Source organism: Callionymus lyra, chromosome 12 (assembly GCF_982586985.1).
Source record: "Callionymus lyra chromosome 12, fCalLyr1.hap1.1, whole genome shotgun sequence".
In the NCBI taxonomy this organism is placed as follows: Eukaryota; Metazoa; Chordata; class Actinopteri; order Syngnathiformes; family Callionymidae; genus Callionymus; species Callionymus lyra.
Genome location: NC_141829.1, coordinates 13605091 through 13623061, shown reverse-complemented (window position 1 = coordinate 13623061; position 17971 = coordinate 13605091). Strand labels below are relative to the sequence as shown.

General features: G+C 37.3%; 2 protein-coding genes across 2 annotated transcripts; both read right to left on the bottom strand.

Annotated features, from left to right (window-relative positions):
- Positions 1–382: 382 nt before the first annotated feature.
- On the bottom strand, positions 383–1924 carry gcgb (glucagon b). Its single transcript, XM_087804411.1, has 3 exons — positions 1839–1924; positions 570–725; positions 383–500 (listed from the first exon to the last, which is right to left on the bottom strand). The coding sequence occupies exons 1-3, from the start codon at positions 1922–1924 to the stop codon at positions 383–385; spliced, it is 360 nt and encodes a 119-aa protein (XP_087660537.1).
- A 1448-nt stretch (positions 1925–3372) lies between these two features.
- fap (fibroblast activation protein, alpha) lies at positions 3373–17971 on the bottom strand. Its single transcript, XM_087804401.1, has 26 exons — positions 17811–17971; positions 17649–17727; positions 15506–15595; positions 15353–15447; positions 13910–13984; positions 13799–13851; positions 13648–13717; positions 11133–11253; positions 10911–11065; positions 9966–10063; positions 9775–9904; positions 9677–9715; positions 9514–9612; positions 9386–9456; positions 8188–8241; positions 7995–8116; positions 7883–7933; positions 6513–6611; positions 6386–6455; positions 6120–6314; positions 6003–6057; positions 5839–5938; positions 5153–5211; positions 4197–4269; positions 3999–4072; positions 3373–3929 (listed from the first exon to the last, which is right to left on the bottom strand). The coding sequence occupies exons 1-26, from the start codon at positions 17811–17813 to the stop codon at positions 3828–3830; spliced, it is 2232 nt and encodes a 743-aa protein (XP_087660527.1). The 5' UTR covers positions 17814–17971; the 3' UTR covers positions 3373–3827.

Below are 17971 nucleotides of genomic sequence, written 5' to 3'. Positions count from 1 at the left end.
TCGGCCAGAGGTTTCCAACAGATGGTTCTCGGAGAGAGGCGACACATCCCCGGAGCACGTCAAGCTGCTGGCTCATGATATTGTTTTTTCTTATACGCGAGAGTAGCTCATGAGTGTCGACCCCGTCAATGTTCCCCATCATGTCGTACGACTGACGCCTCCCCCCCCCCTCGCATCGCTGTCAAACTGTCACTTCTCTTTTCTCTGAGGAACCTTTCGTGAAGCTTTCGGGAATCCAACCTGCATCCTGATTCTGGAGACAACAGCTTTTTTTTTTTATAAGGAATGTTTAATAGCAACATTTAAACAGATCCAAAGACTTGATTTGGCACAAAGTTGGTGTTGGTTGGTTGGTGGTTGAATTCCTTCTCTAGGTTACGGTCTACGGTCGCCGGCTTCGACCGCTCTTGAGCCAAGACACAAACTCTTTGGCCGCCTGGTCCTTCAAGTAGCTGCTGAGGTCGCTGGTGTAGGTGCCGTCCGCATGGCGTCTGTGCAGACTTGCATTAAAAAGTTAGCATCTCAGAGAAGAATTGTTGAGGAGGTGAAAAAAAAGGAGAGGAAATTACCCGTTTCTTTTGGAGTTCTTCAGCCACTGGACGAAGTCTTGAGCTCTTCTGGTCTCCAGGTATTTACTGTAGTCGTTGGAGAAGGTTCCCTCGGAGTGACGCTTCATGGCGAGCGGGTGGACGGGCTCGGACGAGAGCGAGTTTTGCTTTATGAATCTAGAGAGAGTGTGAGGGACACCATGATCTAGTGAAGGTATGAAACAGTTTGACATTATCAACCTGTGTGTGATTCAAAGTGTGATTCATTCTTATTAGTGTTGGTGAAGATTTACTTATTATTTCTTCCTTTTGTTTTGATTTTTTTTTTTGAAGAGTAAATAAAACCTTCTTTGAACCATCAGACATTTAACACTATATTTAAAGATGCAATTAAACATTAATAAATGCCTGCAAAAACATCATTTTTACGTTGGTATCATCAGTATCTGAAAAAATATTCTCCTGAAAAAAAAGCTAAATTTTATTATTTAAGATTTGTTGAAATACTTTTTGGAATTTTCAATTGTTTTTTATTTTTTCCAATTTTAACAATAAAAACGTTTCATTTATTTACAATTCATATTTCTATTTATAAAAATAGTATTAAAGTATATTTTAATTAATTATTTTTGAAAACACTATAGTTAATATATATGCTGTAATTATTTGCAAACATTTTTATTTAACACAAATTTAAACAGGATAAAGTTAATGTCTACATATCTTATAACTTATTTTAGTTTAATATATAATATTTAACTAAAAAACAATATATATTTTTTTGTCTGTTGGTGATTTAAACAACTGTTACAATTATTTTTGGGTTTAAAAAAAAAACGGGTTTCCAATTACTTATTAGAAGTTAATGTGTCTTTTATATTTGAATTAATTATTTTAGAATACTTCTGTGACACATTAGTATCATTTTTTTATTATTTAAAACAGAAAACTTTCACGTATAAACTCTATATATCTAATTGTTAATATTCAATTTAATTTAATTTTCTTTAGCTGATTATTTAAATAACTTTCTTATATATAGATATATAAATGACATATATAATGAAATATTGCTATGTGTGTCTTTTAAAACAGTTTCCACATTAAGTAAATATTAATTTGATTTAATATTAAATATTCATTGACTTTCTCTTGAGGCTCTAGAGTTCTATCTCTTTTTTTTTGAACCTCTAAACAGTGACAATGACGATCATTTCACATGCTTTCAAAAATACTCGTTCAAAGAATATCCAGCAGCAGAAGAAGCAGGAGAAGAACGGTTGAACTTACATGGGGTTCAGGTGTTTGTCTTGATCTGGAACCTGGCAGCTGCTGTGGAGGATGACGAGGAGCAGGAGAGCAGCCAGAGAGTTCATGGTTCAAGTTCCTGCAGCAGGAGAAGGAGTCAGAGACGGCAGGAAGGAGGCAGCGACGCTCTCACCTGTACGACTGAGAGTACGGCAGCAGCGTCCCCGTTCTCCTCTTCGCTTTCATGCTCCCTCCTGGCGTCCTCGCTCTTATAAAGCTGATCTCTCCCAGGTGACCTCTCCGTCACCGAGTCGTCTCCACCGTTCCTCGCACTCCATTAATTCAGCTTCTGCTTCACTTCTTCAACCTGTTTGACTTCCACAAACAACGGAGCTGGCGTCGGCTTCAGGGTCAAGTTCACGCGTCACCTTTGCGCTGATGGCTACGGACCATTGGTTACACCTCAGGTGCTTCAGGATGAATTGTGTTAAACATCTGAACTGTGTTGAGCATGGACACAATAAAAGCGTCTTTAACATGAAACACAATGAATATTGAGAAAAACAAAAAGAAATTGAACCCATAAATTATAAGTAAAGTAAACATTTTTTAATGTATTTTTAATGGCTTGTATTTAAAGGTTTACAATAATATAACTTGTAGATTAAATTACTACATTTTTTATTAAAACTGAAATACTTAATACTACTAATATTAATACTAATATTAAAATGCAACTTTTTTATACAGTATATATATACTGTATATATATCATCCTCTGCTACTGTTTTTTCTTCTTTTAAATACAATTACTAAAAGATAGATTATATATATTGATAAGAATAAATGATTTCTTCAAATAAATATATATATACATATATTTATGTCTAATACTGTATCTTTAATAATATAGATAGATGGATGGATAGGTGGAGTTTTATCTTGACCTTTAAAGTATATACTTTATTGAATATTGTTTTGATTGTTTATGCGCTTTGTGACCCTGGTCTGGAAAAGCGCTATATAAATACAAATTACTTACTTACTTACTATAGATGGATAGATGGATAGATGGATAGATGGATAGATGGATAGATGGATAGATAATAGATGTTAGATGGATGGATGGATAGATCCCTCTGAAAAATATATAACAAAGATTAAATATAAACATATTTATATATACATATACAACTAACACAGATTAAAAAAATATATAGAATTAATATTAACTTCACCAAGTTTATTTTCTGTGGTTTTTATGTTTTATTTTTTATTTTCCAGTCACTTAATAAAGTATTTTTCTTATATATACTAATCTTTCATATATATATATATATATATACACGGTCTTTTTTAATTATAAATCACACACACTATAAAAAAGAAAGTATTCAAATACTGCTAACGACCTTTTTGTCCAGCAGGGGGCGTTAAAGTCTCCGAAGGGAAACCTTAATGATCCAAACCAGAACAGGAAGAAAAAAACGATATCAACCAGTTCCAATGAAAATCAAGAACTTCAGACTTGTAAAATATTTATTCATAAAAGTCACATCCATAATTAAAAAAAAATCGGAAAAGTCAAATGAGGAGAAAATAGAAACATGATCATATGTATAAAAACACTCTGATATGTAAACTCATAAGAAGCTTCGCTTTTATTGTTCTTGGATCTATTCTGGTTCATCTACTTCTACACAGTGACGATGCCTTCAGGAACCTCATAAATCTGATCCAGAAACACTATCTTTGAAACAATGAGCTTGATTTTTTTTTGTTTTTATTTCAGCTTGTGCTGTCTCCAGTTTCCTCCCTAAATTACCCTTCATTTTGTTCCGTGAGCTAGTTCCACCCTGCCTTTTACCCTAAGTAGCTGGGACAGGCTAGGATAATCCACCTTGACGTGGTTCCCCGAGTAGTCCGTGTCCAGGAACCATAGAGGGACACCGTCAACATATCTGAACTTTACAAAACAATAAAAACGGTATAAAAAGTGATATAAAAAAAGTTGTGATCCGGCGTCTTCATCTACTGGGGCTGGACGAGGCATCTCTGCAGGAAGTGACTCATCAGCGAGTACACGTGGTGGGTCGCCGACCCGCCGAGGGAGTGGTCCTTGTCCGTGTACCACTGCGAGAACAACACATCCGTCCATCAACACCATTCCGGCGTCAATATTAGACCCGGGCCAATATTTACCATGGCCTCGAACGCCACTTCGTGGGCCACCAGAGCTTTGGAGATCTGCGCCGCCTGCTGGAAATGGACGTTGTCTGCGGGAAAAAAGACGCGAGAGACGTGACTGAACGCACGAGGACATAATGCTGTTTGTGCTCGAAGGCACTTCCTCCCGCTTCCGTTCGTCTTCGAAGGCAAATAAAGAAGGCGCCGACTCACCATCTGCCGTGCCGTGAACCAACAGGTAGTCCACGGTATTGAAGTTCTTGGCTCTGGACGTCACGGTTGAATTCTGAGGAGATGAAAAAACACTTTTAAAAAGAAGATATGAATATTTAAAGGTTGAATTTAAACATTTTGAAACTTTGGACCAATCACGTGACTGATCGATCAAGTAGCTCGGTACTCTATTACTTTTGTCTGGAGGCACTTTTATACCAACAATTTTGCATTTAAATTAAAAGGGAAAAAACTGAATTAAAACAATATTTTTTAATATATTTTGATTTAGAATATCAAAATCTATGTTAAAAAATAAAGAAATACATTTGGAAAATAATACATTTTAAAATTCAATTATTAAAAAAAAGAAAAAATAATCAGTTCAATATATAAATTATTTAACTCCAATTGTTTAATACAAACAAATTGAACCTTTTAATACAGAAATTCTGGACTTCTATTTTTTATAAAATTAATTCAATCTTTCTATATAGAAATTTAGTCAATTAATTAACAATAACAAATTCAACATTTAACCCTTATGTTATTTCAGGGTCAAGTTGACCCGAATAAATGTGTTTTTCTTCACCTTGACCCAGAAGCAACACAAGGGACACAAATAACACATTTATTTTTGGGCATTTGGGTCACCTTGACCCTGAGATAACACTGTATATAAATTACTGAATCAATTTATTTATATATATACTGTATATTTAAAAAAAAAACACCCTTTTAAAATATACATTATTTAATTAAATGTTTAAAAATACAAATAAAATCGATCCTTGAAAAACATTTCAATATAAAAAATTTAAAGTTTTCAACATTTGAAATATTAAATTAAATATTCTGATGACACTTATATACTTTCATACCAGACACATAAATAACAAGACACAATATTGTGCGGCAGGACAATTCACATGTGTGTAACAGTGTGTAAATCTCACTCTGTAGGCGTCAGAGTTCTCAGTAGGTTTTCCCATGTAGCGTTCAGTGTAAACAGCATCTGTAAAGATAAGCACAGACATGGTGCATACCTCTGCCAAGGATCTCATTTCATTTCAAAAACTAAAGATTTATATGAAGGATTATTCAATTTGTCAAAAATGATGTCACTAGCGGGACTTGTAATCAAACCATAAGTGATAAGTAGGTAAGCAAGTAAGTAAATTATATTTGTAGAGCGCTTTTCCAGACCAGGGTCACAAAGTGCTTATATATACTTAAAAGATCAAGATAGCACCGAGAACAACTCAAGAGTCTCAGAAAATAAAGGAAAAGCCTGCACTCAGCCAGTGAAGAGTTTTAAGGATTGGAGAAATGTGAGTTCTTCTACTAGAGCGGGTGAGAATTCTCTCTGCAATAAGTCAAGAACGTTTAAAGCACATAAAGATATAGATGTTTCGATGATGACTATGGTCTACGATATGTTGACCATTGAGCAACTCTTTAGGAAACAGTCGGATACTGTTGGTTTGCCAACTTCAAGGGACTCGTTGTATAAAGAAAGCGGGCGGGATTAAAGCTGGCTTGAGGAGGAGTGAAGCCAGTATTACGTCATAATGGACTCCGCTCTGGTAACCTTTCGTTCGCTTATATTTCAGACGACTTTGCTCACTAGCATCTCACCCACCGTAATATTCCCACTTCGCCACCGGTGCGACGGCGATCCCACACTTCAGAAGTCCAGATCCAGCACCCAGAGCCATGGAGGTGACGTACCCACCGTACGACTGCCGACAAAAAGAAAAGTTACCTCGAGACACAAAAAAAAGATTGAGGTGGAGAAGGACTCACCCAGCCCCACATGGCGACTCTGTCCTTGTCTATGAAGCCCATGTCCACGAACCTCCTGCACCGAGACCCAAGAAGCATCAACACCTCATCTCCTACCCCGAGGGTCGCGGTCGTTACCTCACGGCCTCGAGCTGATCCTCCACCTCGAACGTCCCCAGGCGCTGATAGATGGAGTGCATTATCTCATCGCCCTGGTAACCGCTGCCTCGCCCGTCGAAGCTGGCGACGACGATCCCGTGCGAGCTGGACAAGGTGGTCCCCCAGTTCAGCTTGAAGCGGTAGTCCACCTTCTGGCTGCCGGGGCCGCCGTACCTACGCCGGGCGGATTGCATCGTCTTAACATCCACCGTCATCAGCAGAACTCGGTTTTTTTAAGAACCTACACATCAATCAGGAGCGGGTACTTCTTGGACTTCTTGAAATTGGGCGGCAGCATCATCTGGTACCACAGATCTAGACACAAGGACAGAGTTCATCTCTGGGAGAAAACGAACTGAACCCGAGACTCACCGAAGCCGGCGACTTTGAACGTGCCGTATTTCATGGTCGGCATTTGGAATTCAGAGAGAATGTTCTCCAAGTCCTTGTTGTCTTCCAGAACTGCGATCTCTGGAGACAACCAACATTGTTGCACTTGTCAAAACAACAAAATGTTTTTGGAAATATTGAAAACTGGTATAAATCTAAGTAACATCTCGGACTCTCAGCCCTGAGAGAGACACTAAAGTGATTTATGGTCAGAGAGTTTTTGGAGAGAGCAGAAATATAAAACAAGAAACTGACTCAACAAGAATCTTTATCTAAACAGATTCACATGTGGTTATTGGCAACGGAGATTTTACGACACTGCAGTGACACTCTTCCGACACTGGGGGAGCAAGTGTCCACTTATTTTAAGGGGTGTATTGGAAAGAATCTAGAAATGCGCTATATACTATAATATAGGGGCAACAATACTATATATTGTGATACTGTAGTAACAAGTATATATTTGTAGTATTGTCGAGTACTTGACTCTGGTGTTGCAGAATTTACAGACCACATGACTCTTGATGAAGTCGTAACTGCTTTCAATTGTTTTCAAACCAAAATATGTCAAAAAATGTCTGCTTTAAAAACTACTGGAGACGACTGTATCCTCCCGTCCTCAGTCATCGCCATGTTTTCACTGTTCTTCTTAGCTGTTGATGACGTAATGACACTGCCATCTAGCGGCCGGGAGTGTAATTGCAACACAAAAATTAATAAACGCAGAATGTTAAGTGTAAATAACTTTTTTTAGATCAGATTATTTTATTTTTTACACCCTATTGAAATATTAACATTAAAAGAAATAAAAACGAAACAAACACGTTTTTTAATTGATTCAGTGCTGTTCGAAGTATCAATACGGTATCATTTAAATATGAAGTATATCAATATTTTCTTACATCCCTGGATGTTAAACAAAATTATTTAAAAATGAATAAATAAATAAAAATAATAAAATGTATTTATGAAATTGACGTATAATAATATGTTCCATTTTATTTTATTTGCAGCACAAAAAAAACGCTTTGAATATTTGCATATTAATTCCCAAAAAGTTATAAAAAAAAAAAACACTTCTTTAAAAAATACACTATAAAAACTATGATAAAAAAAAATAAAGAAATCGATACAGTGCCGTTGAATATTGATATAGTACTGTGAGAATATTCATATTATACTCCCTGGAATCTTGTCTATTGCCTTCTTAAATATAATTTAGTAACTTACAATCAACATTAAAGGAGTTAAATTAAACATAGAAACAGGAACCTAAAGTAAGAAAAAAGTCTATTCTTAGTGATTTGACAGACGGGCTCACGATGACACAAGTACTAGAAGAGCTGACGTACTTGCACCTGCTCCTCGGTTGTCCATCAGGGTGTACAAGGGCAGACCAGGTCCTGGTGTCCAAACAGAAGATCAGGTTATCTCTGGCAGCAGAACAAACCGGATGAAACCGACCGTAGCAGTCCAGGCGGTAGAAGGAGGCGTGGAAGCTGAAGTAAGCCGAGCTGTACTGACATCTGTCCTCGGAGAAGTCGCAGGTGAGGCAGCGAGAGGTGGACGAGCTGCCGAGCGTCAGCCTGACGACGAGACGAGGACGAGATATGACGAGATATTCTCTTATCTTTGAATGACGAGACGAGTGTCTTACTTGTACATGTTTCTCTTCACTGCCGTTCCTTTGTATTCGTTGCTTACGTAATATCTGCAAAACAAACAATTAAATAGAAACAATTTCAACCTTTTAATAAAAAAGTTATTGAATTAAATTATAGAATAAAAACTAATCCAACCCTTCAAAATATTAAGAATTAAATTAAATTATTAAATAAATTCAACCAATTAGTATAGAATTGATTATATATTATATAGATTAAAAACAACCTTTGAAATGTCAACTTATTAAATCAATTTATTAAATAAAAACAAATTCAATTAAGTATTTTAATATACAAATTGTTGAATTAAATTAGTAAATAAATAAATAAAATAAAATATATATATATTATATATTATTTAAAATATAAATATATAAATTATTAAATTTAATTATTGAATTCAAACAAATTTAATATTTCAATATACAAATATTGAAATAAAGTATTTAATAAAACGAATTGAACCTTTTAAAATACAATTATTTAATGAAAACATTTAATAGAAACAAATTCAACTTTTCAATTTAAAATTATTGAATTAAAACAAATGTAACCTTCAAATATACTAGTTATTTTATGAAATGATTAAAAAAATAAAGAAATTCAACCTTTGAAATGTCAACTTGTTAAATCAAATTAATAAATAAAAACAAATTAAAGTCTTTAAATATACAAATTGTTGAATTCAATTATTAATAAAAACAAACAGATTTTTAAATATATGAATTATAAAATTAAATTATTGAATAGAATTTATATATTCTTATATACAAATTAGTGAAATAAAGTATTCAATAAAACAAATTGAACCTTTTGATTTACAAACAATTCAGTGAAATTTAAAACAAATTCAATCTTTTAATTTAAAAATGATTTAATTAAATTGTTAAATAAATTACATTTAATATTTGAAAATACAACCAATTGATTTAAGATATTGAATACAAACAAATTCAAATTTCCAATATACAAGTTATTGAATTTAATTATTCGACAAAAAACTAATTTAACCTTGTGAAGTTATTTAATTCAATTATTTAAAAAACATTTTCAATCCTTCTAGTTGAATTACAAAAAAATACATAAACATAGGAAATGTTTAATTCAATCCTTCAATATTCTGACACTGATATACTTTTATAAAAAAATATTAAAAATATTTTGGAGAGATTGTCACGCGTCACAACTCACATGGCGTCTTTGGTCAACTTGGTAATAAAAATCACTTCCCACTTCCCGGAGGTCACGGGGGTCGCTCGACCCTATGGGAGAAACCATGACTCAGCAGAAAGACAATTTTATTTGTATTTTTGACTCACATCTTTGAAATGATGGATGTGTTTGTAGCCGCTGATGTCGCTCTTGATTTTGTAGAAACTGCTCTTGTCCTCGGCGAAGAATATGGGCAGAGGAACGTACTGACGACCGAACCAAGACGTTAGCGAAACAAACCCAAGAGGAAGATTCTGGAGATCAACTCACGTATCCGATCCAGCCGGTGGACGAGCTTTGCTCATATTTCTACACGGATTAACCAGAGGGTCACTGGAAGCAATCGTCACGTTTCAACTCAAAACTACCTGACTGGCTTTCCAGCTGCTCCCGTCGTAGTCGTAGATCTGCACGACGGCGAAGTTCTGCTTCCTGGCGAGCCACTGCACGGCCACGCGCTCGTCCGTGGCGAAGGTCACCGAGCAGAGGATGTGGTCGCTGGAGTCAGAGAGAGAAAACCTGAGCGACGAACACGACCTCATGACGGCAGGAAACAGACCCTGAAGCCACGGACTCCGGCGGAGACACTTGAGATCGACGAGATGGATTTGTCGTGTCCACGATGAAAAGTTTCACTTTGGTGAGCGAAGATCCAGCCTGAAGAACAAACATTGAGATAATCCACCTTCGAATTATTGTCTGGATCAACAGTGTTGTTACAAGAGCTTCTACTAATAAATGTATAATCTCTTAAACAAAATGTTCCATCTCTGGAACAAATGTACAAACATCGGAAAAATAATTGTACAAACCCTGAAACTAACTTACAAAAACGTTTTCCAAATGTAAAAACTTTCAAAAATAAAGTCCAAAACAAATAACTTAATATCAAAATATTTTTATGAAATATTCAAAAAATAAAACTTATTCGGAAACAAATGTACAAACCTTGACACAAATTGAAATATTCGGAAATAAATTCAGAAAAAATGGTTTTGAAAAACTTTACCAATTCTGAAAATGTTTTACAAAACATGAAATATTTTTGCAAACTTTGAATTTGGTTTAAGAAAGAAATTCAAAAATATATATTTAAAAAAATGAACAAATTAAAACTAATTCAAAATCTCTAACACAAGTGTTAAAACTATAATATAAATATATAATAATAAGATATTATTTTTTATAAATTCACAAAAATGTTAACAAATGTAACAAACTATGAAACAAATGAACAAATTTTACTAAATATTGAAAAGAAATTATATAATAGTGTAAATGTATATATAAATGTATGTACAGTATGTATTGGCATTTGTACATTTTCAAAAATATATAAAGTACATTTATTGAATTTTTTTCTTAATTTACATCAGAGTCAGTTTGAATATTTTGTATTTGTTTTTCAGACGATTGTACCCGTCAGCCACCATACTTTACCGACAACTTTTACGATCATTAATGGTGGCGCGTGAGACACAAACTTAATCAAATTCAAAGTCACCTTCGGGAACGGAAGAGAAACTATTTCCGGATATTGATTCGATCCGAACCAAGAAAATTCCACTTTGCCGACGTCTGTGTCATTGAACTCGGCGTACGCCAGGAACACCCCGTTAGAAGACCACCACAGAGCCCCGTTAGAGGCAAACACTTCCTCTGAATTACACACAAAGAAGAACATAATTTAGAAAAGTAGGTTGAAAGATGAACATGGCGGACTCACCCTCGTAGATCCAGTCGGGGATTCCATTGAGTATCTCGTTCTTCTTCCCGTTGAGGGTCAACTGAACTGCTGTGGCTTCGACCTCAGGTTTATAGAAGATGTTGTAATTGTGGACGTAAGCCTGGAAGACAAGAGCAGAAGTTGGTTTTGTGTTTTGTAATTATGTTTCTAGATGATGATTATGAGGCATTTTATTTGTATAACAAATCTTAATAAATATGGATAAAAGCGTGTGAAGAATACTCAGACAAAAAGGTCAAATGAGCATTAAACTGGTGATAAATGATCAAAATAAAGACAAAATGAAATGATAAAATTTAACTGGATCAGAGAAGCCAAAACACACTAAAAACACACATACAGTATATAAGAAAACATTCTCAGACATGGATAGAAACATGCAAACAATGCACCACTAAAAAGACCCACACTAAAACAAACACACACTTAAATAGATATTGCTAGATAACCACACACAAACCCTCACACACATCTGTTAATCCATCAACAATAAAACACACATCAATGCACACACAAGTTATCAAACTGAAAGACATTCATCAAACCTACAGATTCACAAAACAATCAATAAACACAACTTTGTACACACACACAACAATAAAACAAGCACACACAAGCTAATGTAAACACAGACATTACCATACGCAACTTTACTTTACACACACATGTATACAGGCACTCACACTGACACACACGCAACCTCTATAACACGCAAAAAAACAAACAGACACATTGAGACACACAGAGACACACAAACACTGACAAACGCAAAAACACTGACACACATGCAGACACACTAGCACAAACCCTGACAAAGACACACACAAACAATCACACACATACATACAGGCACACACACAAACACTGAAAAACACACACAAACACACAGAGACGCACAAATACTGACACATAAGACACTGATACACGCACAAACACTGACACACATACACAAACAAACAGTGACAAAAATACACCTACACACTAGAACAGTGAAACACAAAGAGACGCATACACACTGACACACATGCAGACACACAAGCACCAACACAGACACACACTCAGACACTGATACATGCACAAACACTGACACACATACACAAACAAAGACTGACACAAATACACCTACACACTAGAACAGTGAAACACAAAGAGACGCATACACACCGACACACATGCAGACACACAAGCACCAACACAGACACACACTCAGACACTGATACATGCACAAACACTGACACACATACACAAACAAAGACTGACACAAATACACCTACACACTCGAACACTGAAACACAGAGACGCACACACAATGATACACAAGAACCAACAAAGACACACACTCAGACACTGATACATGCACAAACACTGACACACATACACAAACAAAGACTGACACAAATACACCTACACACTCGAACACTCAAACACAGAGACGCACACACAATGATACACAAGAACCAACACACCCCCACACGAAGACACTGATACACGCACAAACACTGACACACATACACAAACAAACAGTGACAAAAATACACCTACACACTAGAACACTGAAACACAAAGAGACACGTACACACCGACACACATGCAGACACACAAGCACCAACACAGACACACACTCAGACACTGATACATGCACAAACACCGACACACATACACAAACAAAGACTGACAAAAATACACCTACACACTCGAACACTGAAACACAAAGAGATGCAAACACACTGACACACAAGAACCAACACAGACACACACGAAGACACTGATACACGCACAAACACTGACACACATACACAAACAAAGACTGACACAAATACACCTACACACTCGAACACTGAAACACAAAGAGACACGTACACACCGACACACAGTCAGACACACAAGAACCAACACAGACACACACTCAGACACTGATACATGCACAAACACCAACACACATACACAAACAAAGACTGACACAAATACACCTACACACTCGAACACTGAAACACAGAGACGCACACACAATGATACACAAGAACCAACACAGACACACAAGAAGACACTGATACACGCACAAACACTGACACACATACACAAACAAACAGTGACAAAAATACACCTACACACTCGAACACTGAAACACAAAGAGACCCACACACAATGATACACAAGAACCAACACAGACACACACGAAGACACTGATACACGCACAAACACTGACACAGACACACAAAATATGGAGACACACACAGACATGCACAACATATCCCTACTACACAACAAAAGGCCAAAACAACACAAAACTGGACAAATCCCTGAAAACGATCTACAGTGAAATACACAAACACAAGAGTCTAAAGTAACACTGGAGTTCACATAAACACACATCAGTCCATCAACTATGTTGGTCAGTGTTGGGGGGGGGGGGGGGGGGGGGGGGGACCCCCTGCTGCAGGACACAGGTCAACATACCTGAGACGCAGCGATGCCGAAGAATGTAAGAACTCACCAGTTTGTTGTCGGTCGGGGCCCAGAGGAAGTACTGGACCTCGTGAAGAGGATCCTGAGCCACGAACTTCCTGCGACCAGTGGAGACAACATTGAGGAGGAGAGAAAGAAAGAACGAAAGAAGAAGGAAGAAGGAAGAAGGCGTCACTCACTGGTTCTCTCGGTGGAAGATGGAGTACGACGCCGTGTAGGAATGTCTCCACTTCTGCAGAACACAAGTTCAGCCCGACGCGGGTCAGAGCGGCGCCGGAGGAGGAACTCACCTTCGTGAAGTTGCTCTCGAAAGCCACGAACTGGTAGTCGCCCGACAGCCAGTAGTCTGTGGCGTCGACCCTCGCCTGCGGCACAACAGGAGGTCACGACCCTCACCGACACATTTGAAACACGTGCAGAGAAACACTTTATAACTCGAGAGACTTCACGGGTGGTCGACGACAACGTTTACACTGTAGCCATTAGCACTGTAGTCAGAGAAACCAATGAGACGAGATAAAGTTGAGATTTTGAAACCCAAACTTACAAAAAAAAAAGAACTAAAGACATCATCCAGTCTGGTTATGCTCGAGATTTCTGCCTGTTTAAATAATTATTTTCAGTTACAGAACAACTTGCTAATGACTGTAACACACAACACTTTGAATAACAACAATAAACACAAACACACAGACTGCATCGACACTAAAACAAACACAACTAAAACACAAGATCATTTACACATTCCATTGTGCCGACTTAAGCACAGACATGTTCAGAAACGCACACACATACACAAACTAACATATACTGAGACAAACACACACACACCTTGACACCCACATGCACACGTAGACACTTACAAACACACTAAAACACACAGAGAAGCCCTAACACTGACACACACGCATAAACACTAACAAATGTACAACACATGCACACACACAGACACACACACACTGCCATAAACACAAACATTGAGATACACAGAGATAAAATACACACATACTGAGACAAACACACACACACACACACCTTGAAATGCACATGCACATGCACATGCACATGCACATGCACATGCACATGCACATGCACATGCACATGCACATGCACATGCACATGCATACATTACACCTTCAAAGAGACACACACCACACACAAACATTGACACGCACACTTTCACCCACTGATACACAAAAACACACCTTGCTTGTCACACACGCACACATTCACCCTCACACACGTACACACACCCAAACACCCACACACACTGTTGCACTGACACACATGTACATAGATACAAACACACAAACACTGACTAATGTACAATCAATGACACACACATATGTACAAACACACACAAAAACGGACTCATGTACAATCAATGACACACAAGTATGTACAAACACACACAAACACTGACTCACGCACAAACACTGACACACACACATACATGAACACACTCACAAACACTGACACACACATACATGCATACATAAAAATTATTTGTTAAACACAAACTTGACTTGTGATTGATTTTTGACTGTTTTTGTGTAGCAATGCTTGTCCTTCCTTTTAAAATATTGCTACTCTTTAAAGTTATTTCATATTTGTATTAAATTTCTTAGGCGTAAAATAAAATATATTTTTTCTTTCATCGTGTCTTGATTTTACGAACCACCAGTGAAGGGGACCCTCGTTATAAAGCGTTACCGTGGCGACGGGTGCGTTACAAAGGAGGAGTTGCTCAGGTAGACGGACTCCTGGTTCGTCTCCAGGTCGTGGACGAAGACATTTCCGTCCTTGGCTTTGTTCAAATACTCGCTGTCTGCTCAGAGACGACAGGCGTCAACACGCGTGTGGCTCCAGGACACGGACTACAGTACCTGAGATCCAGTACAGGCTGTAGGACTTCCATCGGACCGTGTCGTTGAAGTAGTCGTCGAGTGTGTACGGTCGCTTGGAGACGTCGCTTCCTTAAGAAACACACTCATCAGGTTCAGTCTTAGACACAATTAAATCACGTTCTGGCTGTAACAAAGACACTGTTTCTTTGAGTTATATCATATAAAGAAGATCACTAAAATCCCTATAGGAGCCAAGGTCTCAAGCAGTGAAGTTCCCAATTCATTTGAAGTGATTTTTCTCTAAAACACATTATTTTATCTTATATTTAATTACGCACATATAATTGTAAAACATACACTAAACATATATTGTAACCATGTTTTATAATTAAAAAATAATTATACATACATACATTATGCTTAAATAGCAGTTTTAAGTTTTGCTGTCCATCAAAAATTAAACACAATAATTATCCATTAATATATTTTATTATTATTTGTTCACTATTGTATTCTTTATTCGTATTTTATTCAATATTTTTATTTTTGTCAATGTCTTGTTGGACATTGATAAGTTTATTTATAAAAAAGGTTTTGCATGTCTTTGAAAATGAATAATCTTTATTTCTCTTTGTGAGATCAAAGTATAAATATATCCATCAATCAATTTAATCCATCCATCCATCCATCCATCCATATATCAATCCATCCATCCATCCATCCATATATCAATCCATCCATCCATATATCAATCCATCCATCAATCCATATATCCATCCATCCATCCATCCATCCATCAATCCATATATCCATCCATCCATCCATCCATCCATCCATCCATCCATCCATCCATCCATCCATCCATCCATCCATCCATCCATCCATCCATATATCAATCCATCCATCCATCCATCCATATATCAATCCATCCATCCATCCATCCATCCATCCATCCATCCATCCATCCATCCATCCATATATCAATCCATCCATCCATCCATATATCAATCCATCCATCCATCCATCCATCCATCCATCCATCCATCCATCAATGGTTCCATTCATCCATCCATCCATCCATCCATATATCCATCCATCCATCCATCTATCAATTTATCCATTAATCAATCCAACCATCCATATACCCATCCATTTATCCATCCACCGATCCATATATCCATCCTTAAATCCATTCATCCATTCATCCATATATCCATCCTTAAATCCATTCATCCATTCATCCATATATCCATCCATCCATCATCCATCCGCCTGTACATTTTCTTTAAATTTTTTTAGGTTTTACATTTTCCTGTTACAGCCTCTAAATCAGTGGTTCTTAACCTTGTTGGAGGTACCGAACCCCACCAGTTTCATATGCGCATCCACCGAACCCCTCTTAGTGTTCCTTTAGTTTTTCCGTCCGACCACTTTCTTCTTTTGTCCGACATAGTTAGTATGGATTAAAATATTAACAAGGAAATCCAATGACGTACCACCACGACAGTCACATGTTGACTACTGAGCACTAAATTCGCCTCGGCACTGATGGGCCAAACAGTGTAGCGTGTCATCACGAATTGACACAATAATTCTGGTGTGTCCGGACCTCGGCGGTGGAGGCTCTGCCGAACCCCTGAGACCGACTCACCGAACCCCTAGGGTTCGATCGAACCCAGGTTAAGAACCACTGCTTCCTTTAGCTTCTAATGGGAGTCTGGAGGAAAATATTATTGCACTGACCATGATGAGATTGCCACCAAATTTTTACTGTAAGCAGCCAGATTTTTCTTTTCTTTTCTTTTTTTCCACCAGAAATCTGTTAGACAGCGTCTTTATCCTTCCCCTGAACCTCAACTTCTGTAAATCATATCAACTTTATTTTGCTTCTCGAACATGACTGTGTTTGTCTCCTTTATTATATATTTAACTGAAATGTATTATCCGAACAACCAATGATTTAGAAAAAAAGAATCATGAAAATCTAAAGTTTGTATCTAAATTAATTTTGGAAGGTAGTGTACAGGTCTTGCCACAGGAGGGCGCTCTACACTGAGGGAAAAAAAAGATTCTCAGAGGTTTTAGCGTTTCCAAAGTTTAAAATAACGACATGAGTGAAAGTATCGTATCTTCTCGAGGTTCCTCCGGTAAGACTGTGACAAAAGAACTCGGTGGAACTTACTGACGTAAACGGCGGTGATGGTTATCAAGGCGATGACGAGAAGAGCCCCCAACAGTCCCAGCAAGAGCTTCAGGAAACTCTGGAGACACGAAAAAAAACTCTTAATAAAATGATAAAAAAATCAAGTTTTTTTTAACGCTTGACAGATGAAGAGTGACTGACCATGATCGAACCAAGTCTTGTGTCCGTGTTCGTCCGCCTCAGATCACTTCATCTCGAGGAGAGAAAGGCAGAGAGAAGCAGCTCCGTGCAGAGTGTCGGGATTCGAACCTCTCACTGGGGCGAGCCCGAGCGAACCTCCCGCATCATCATCATCAGCAACT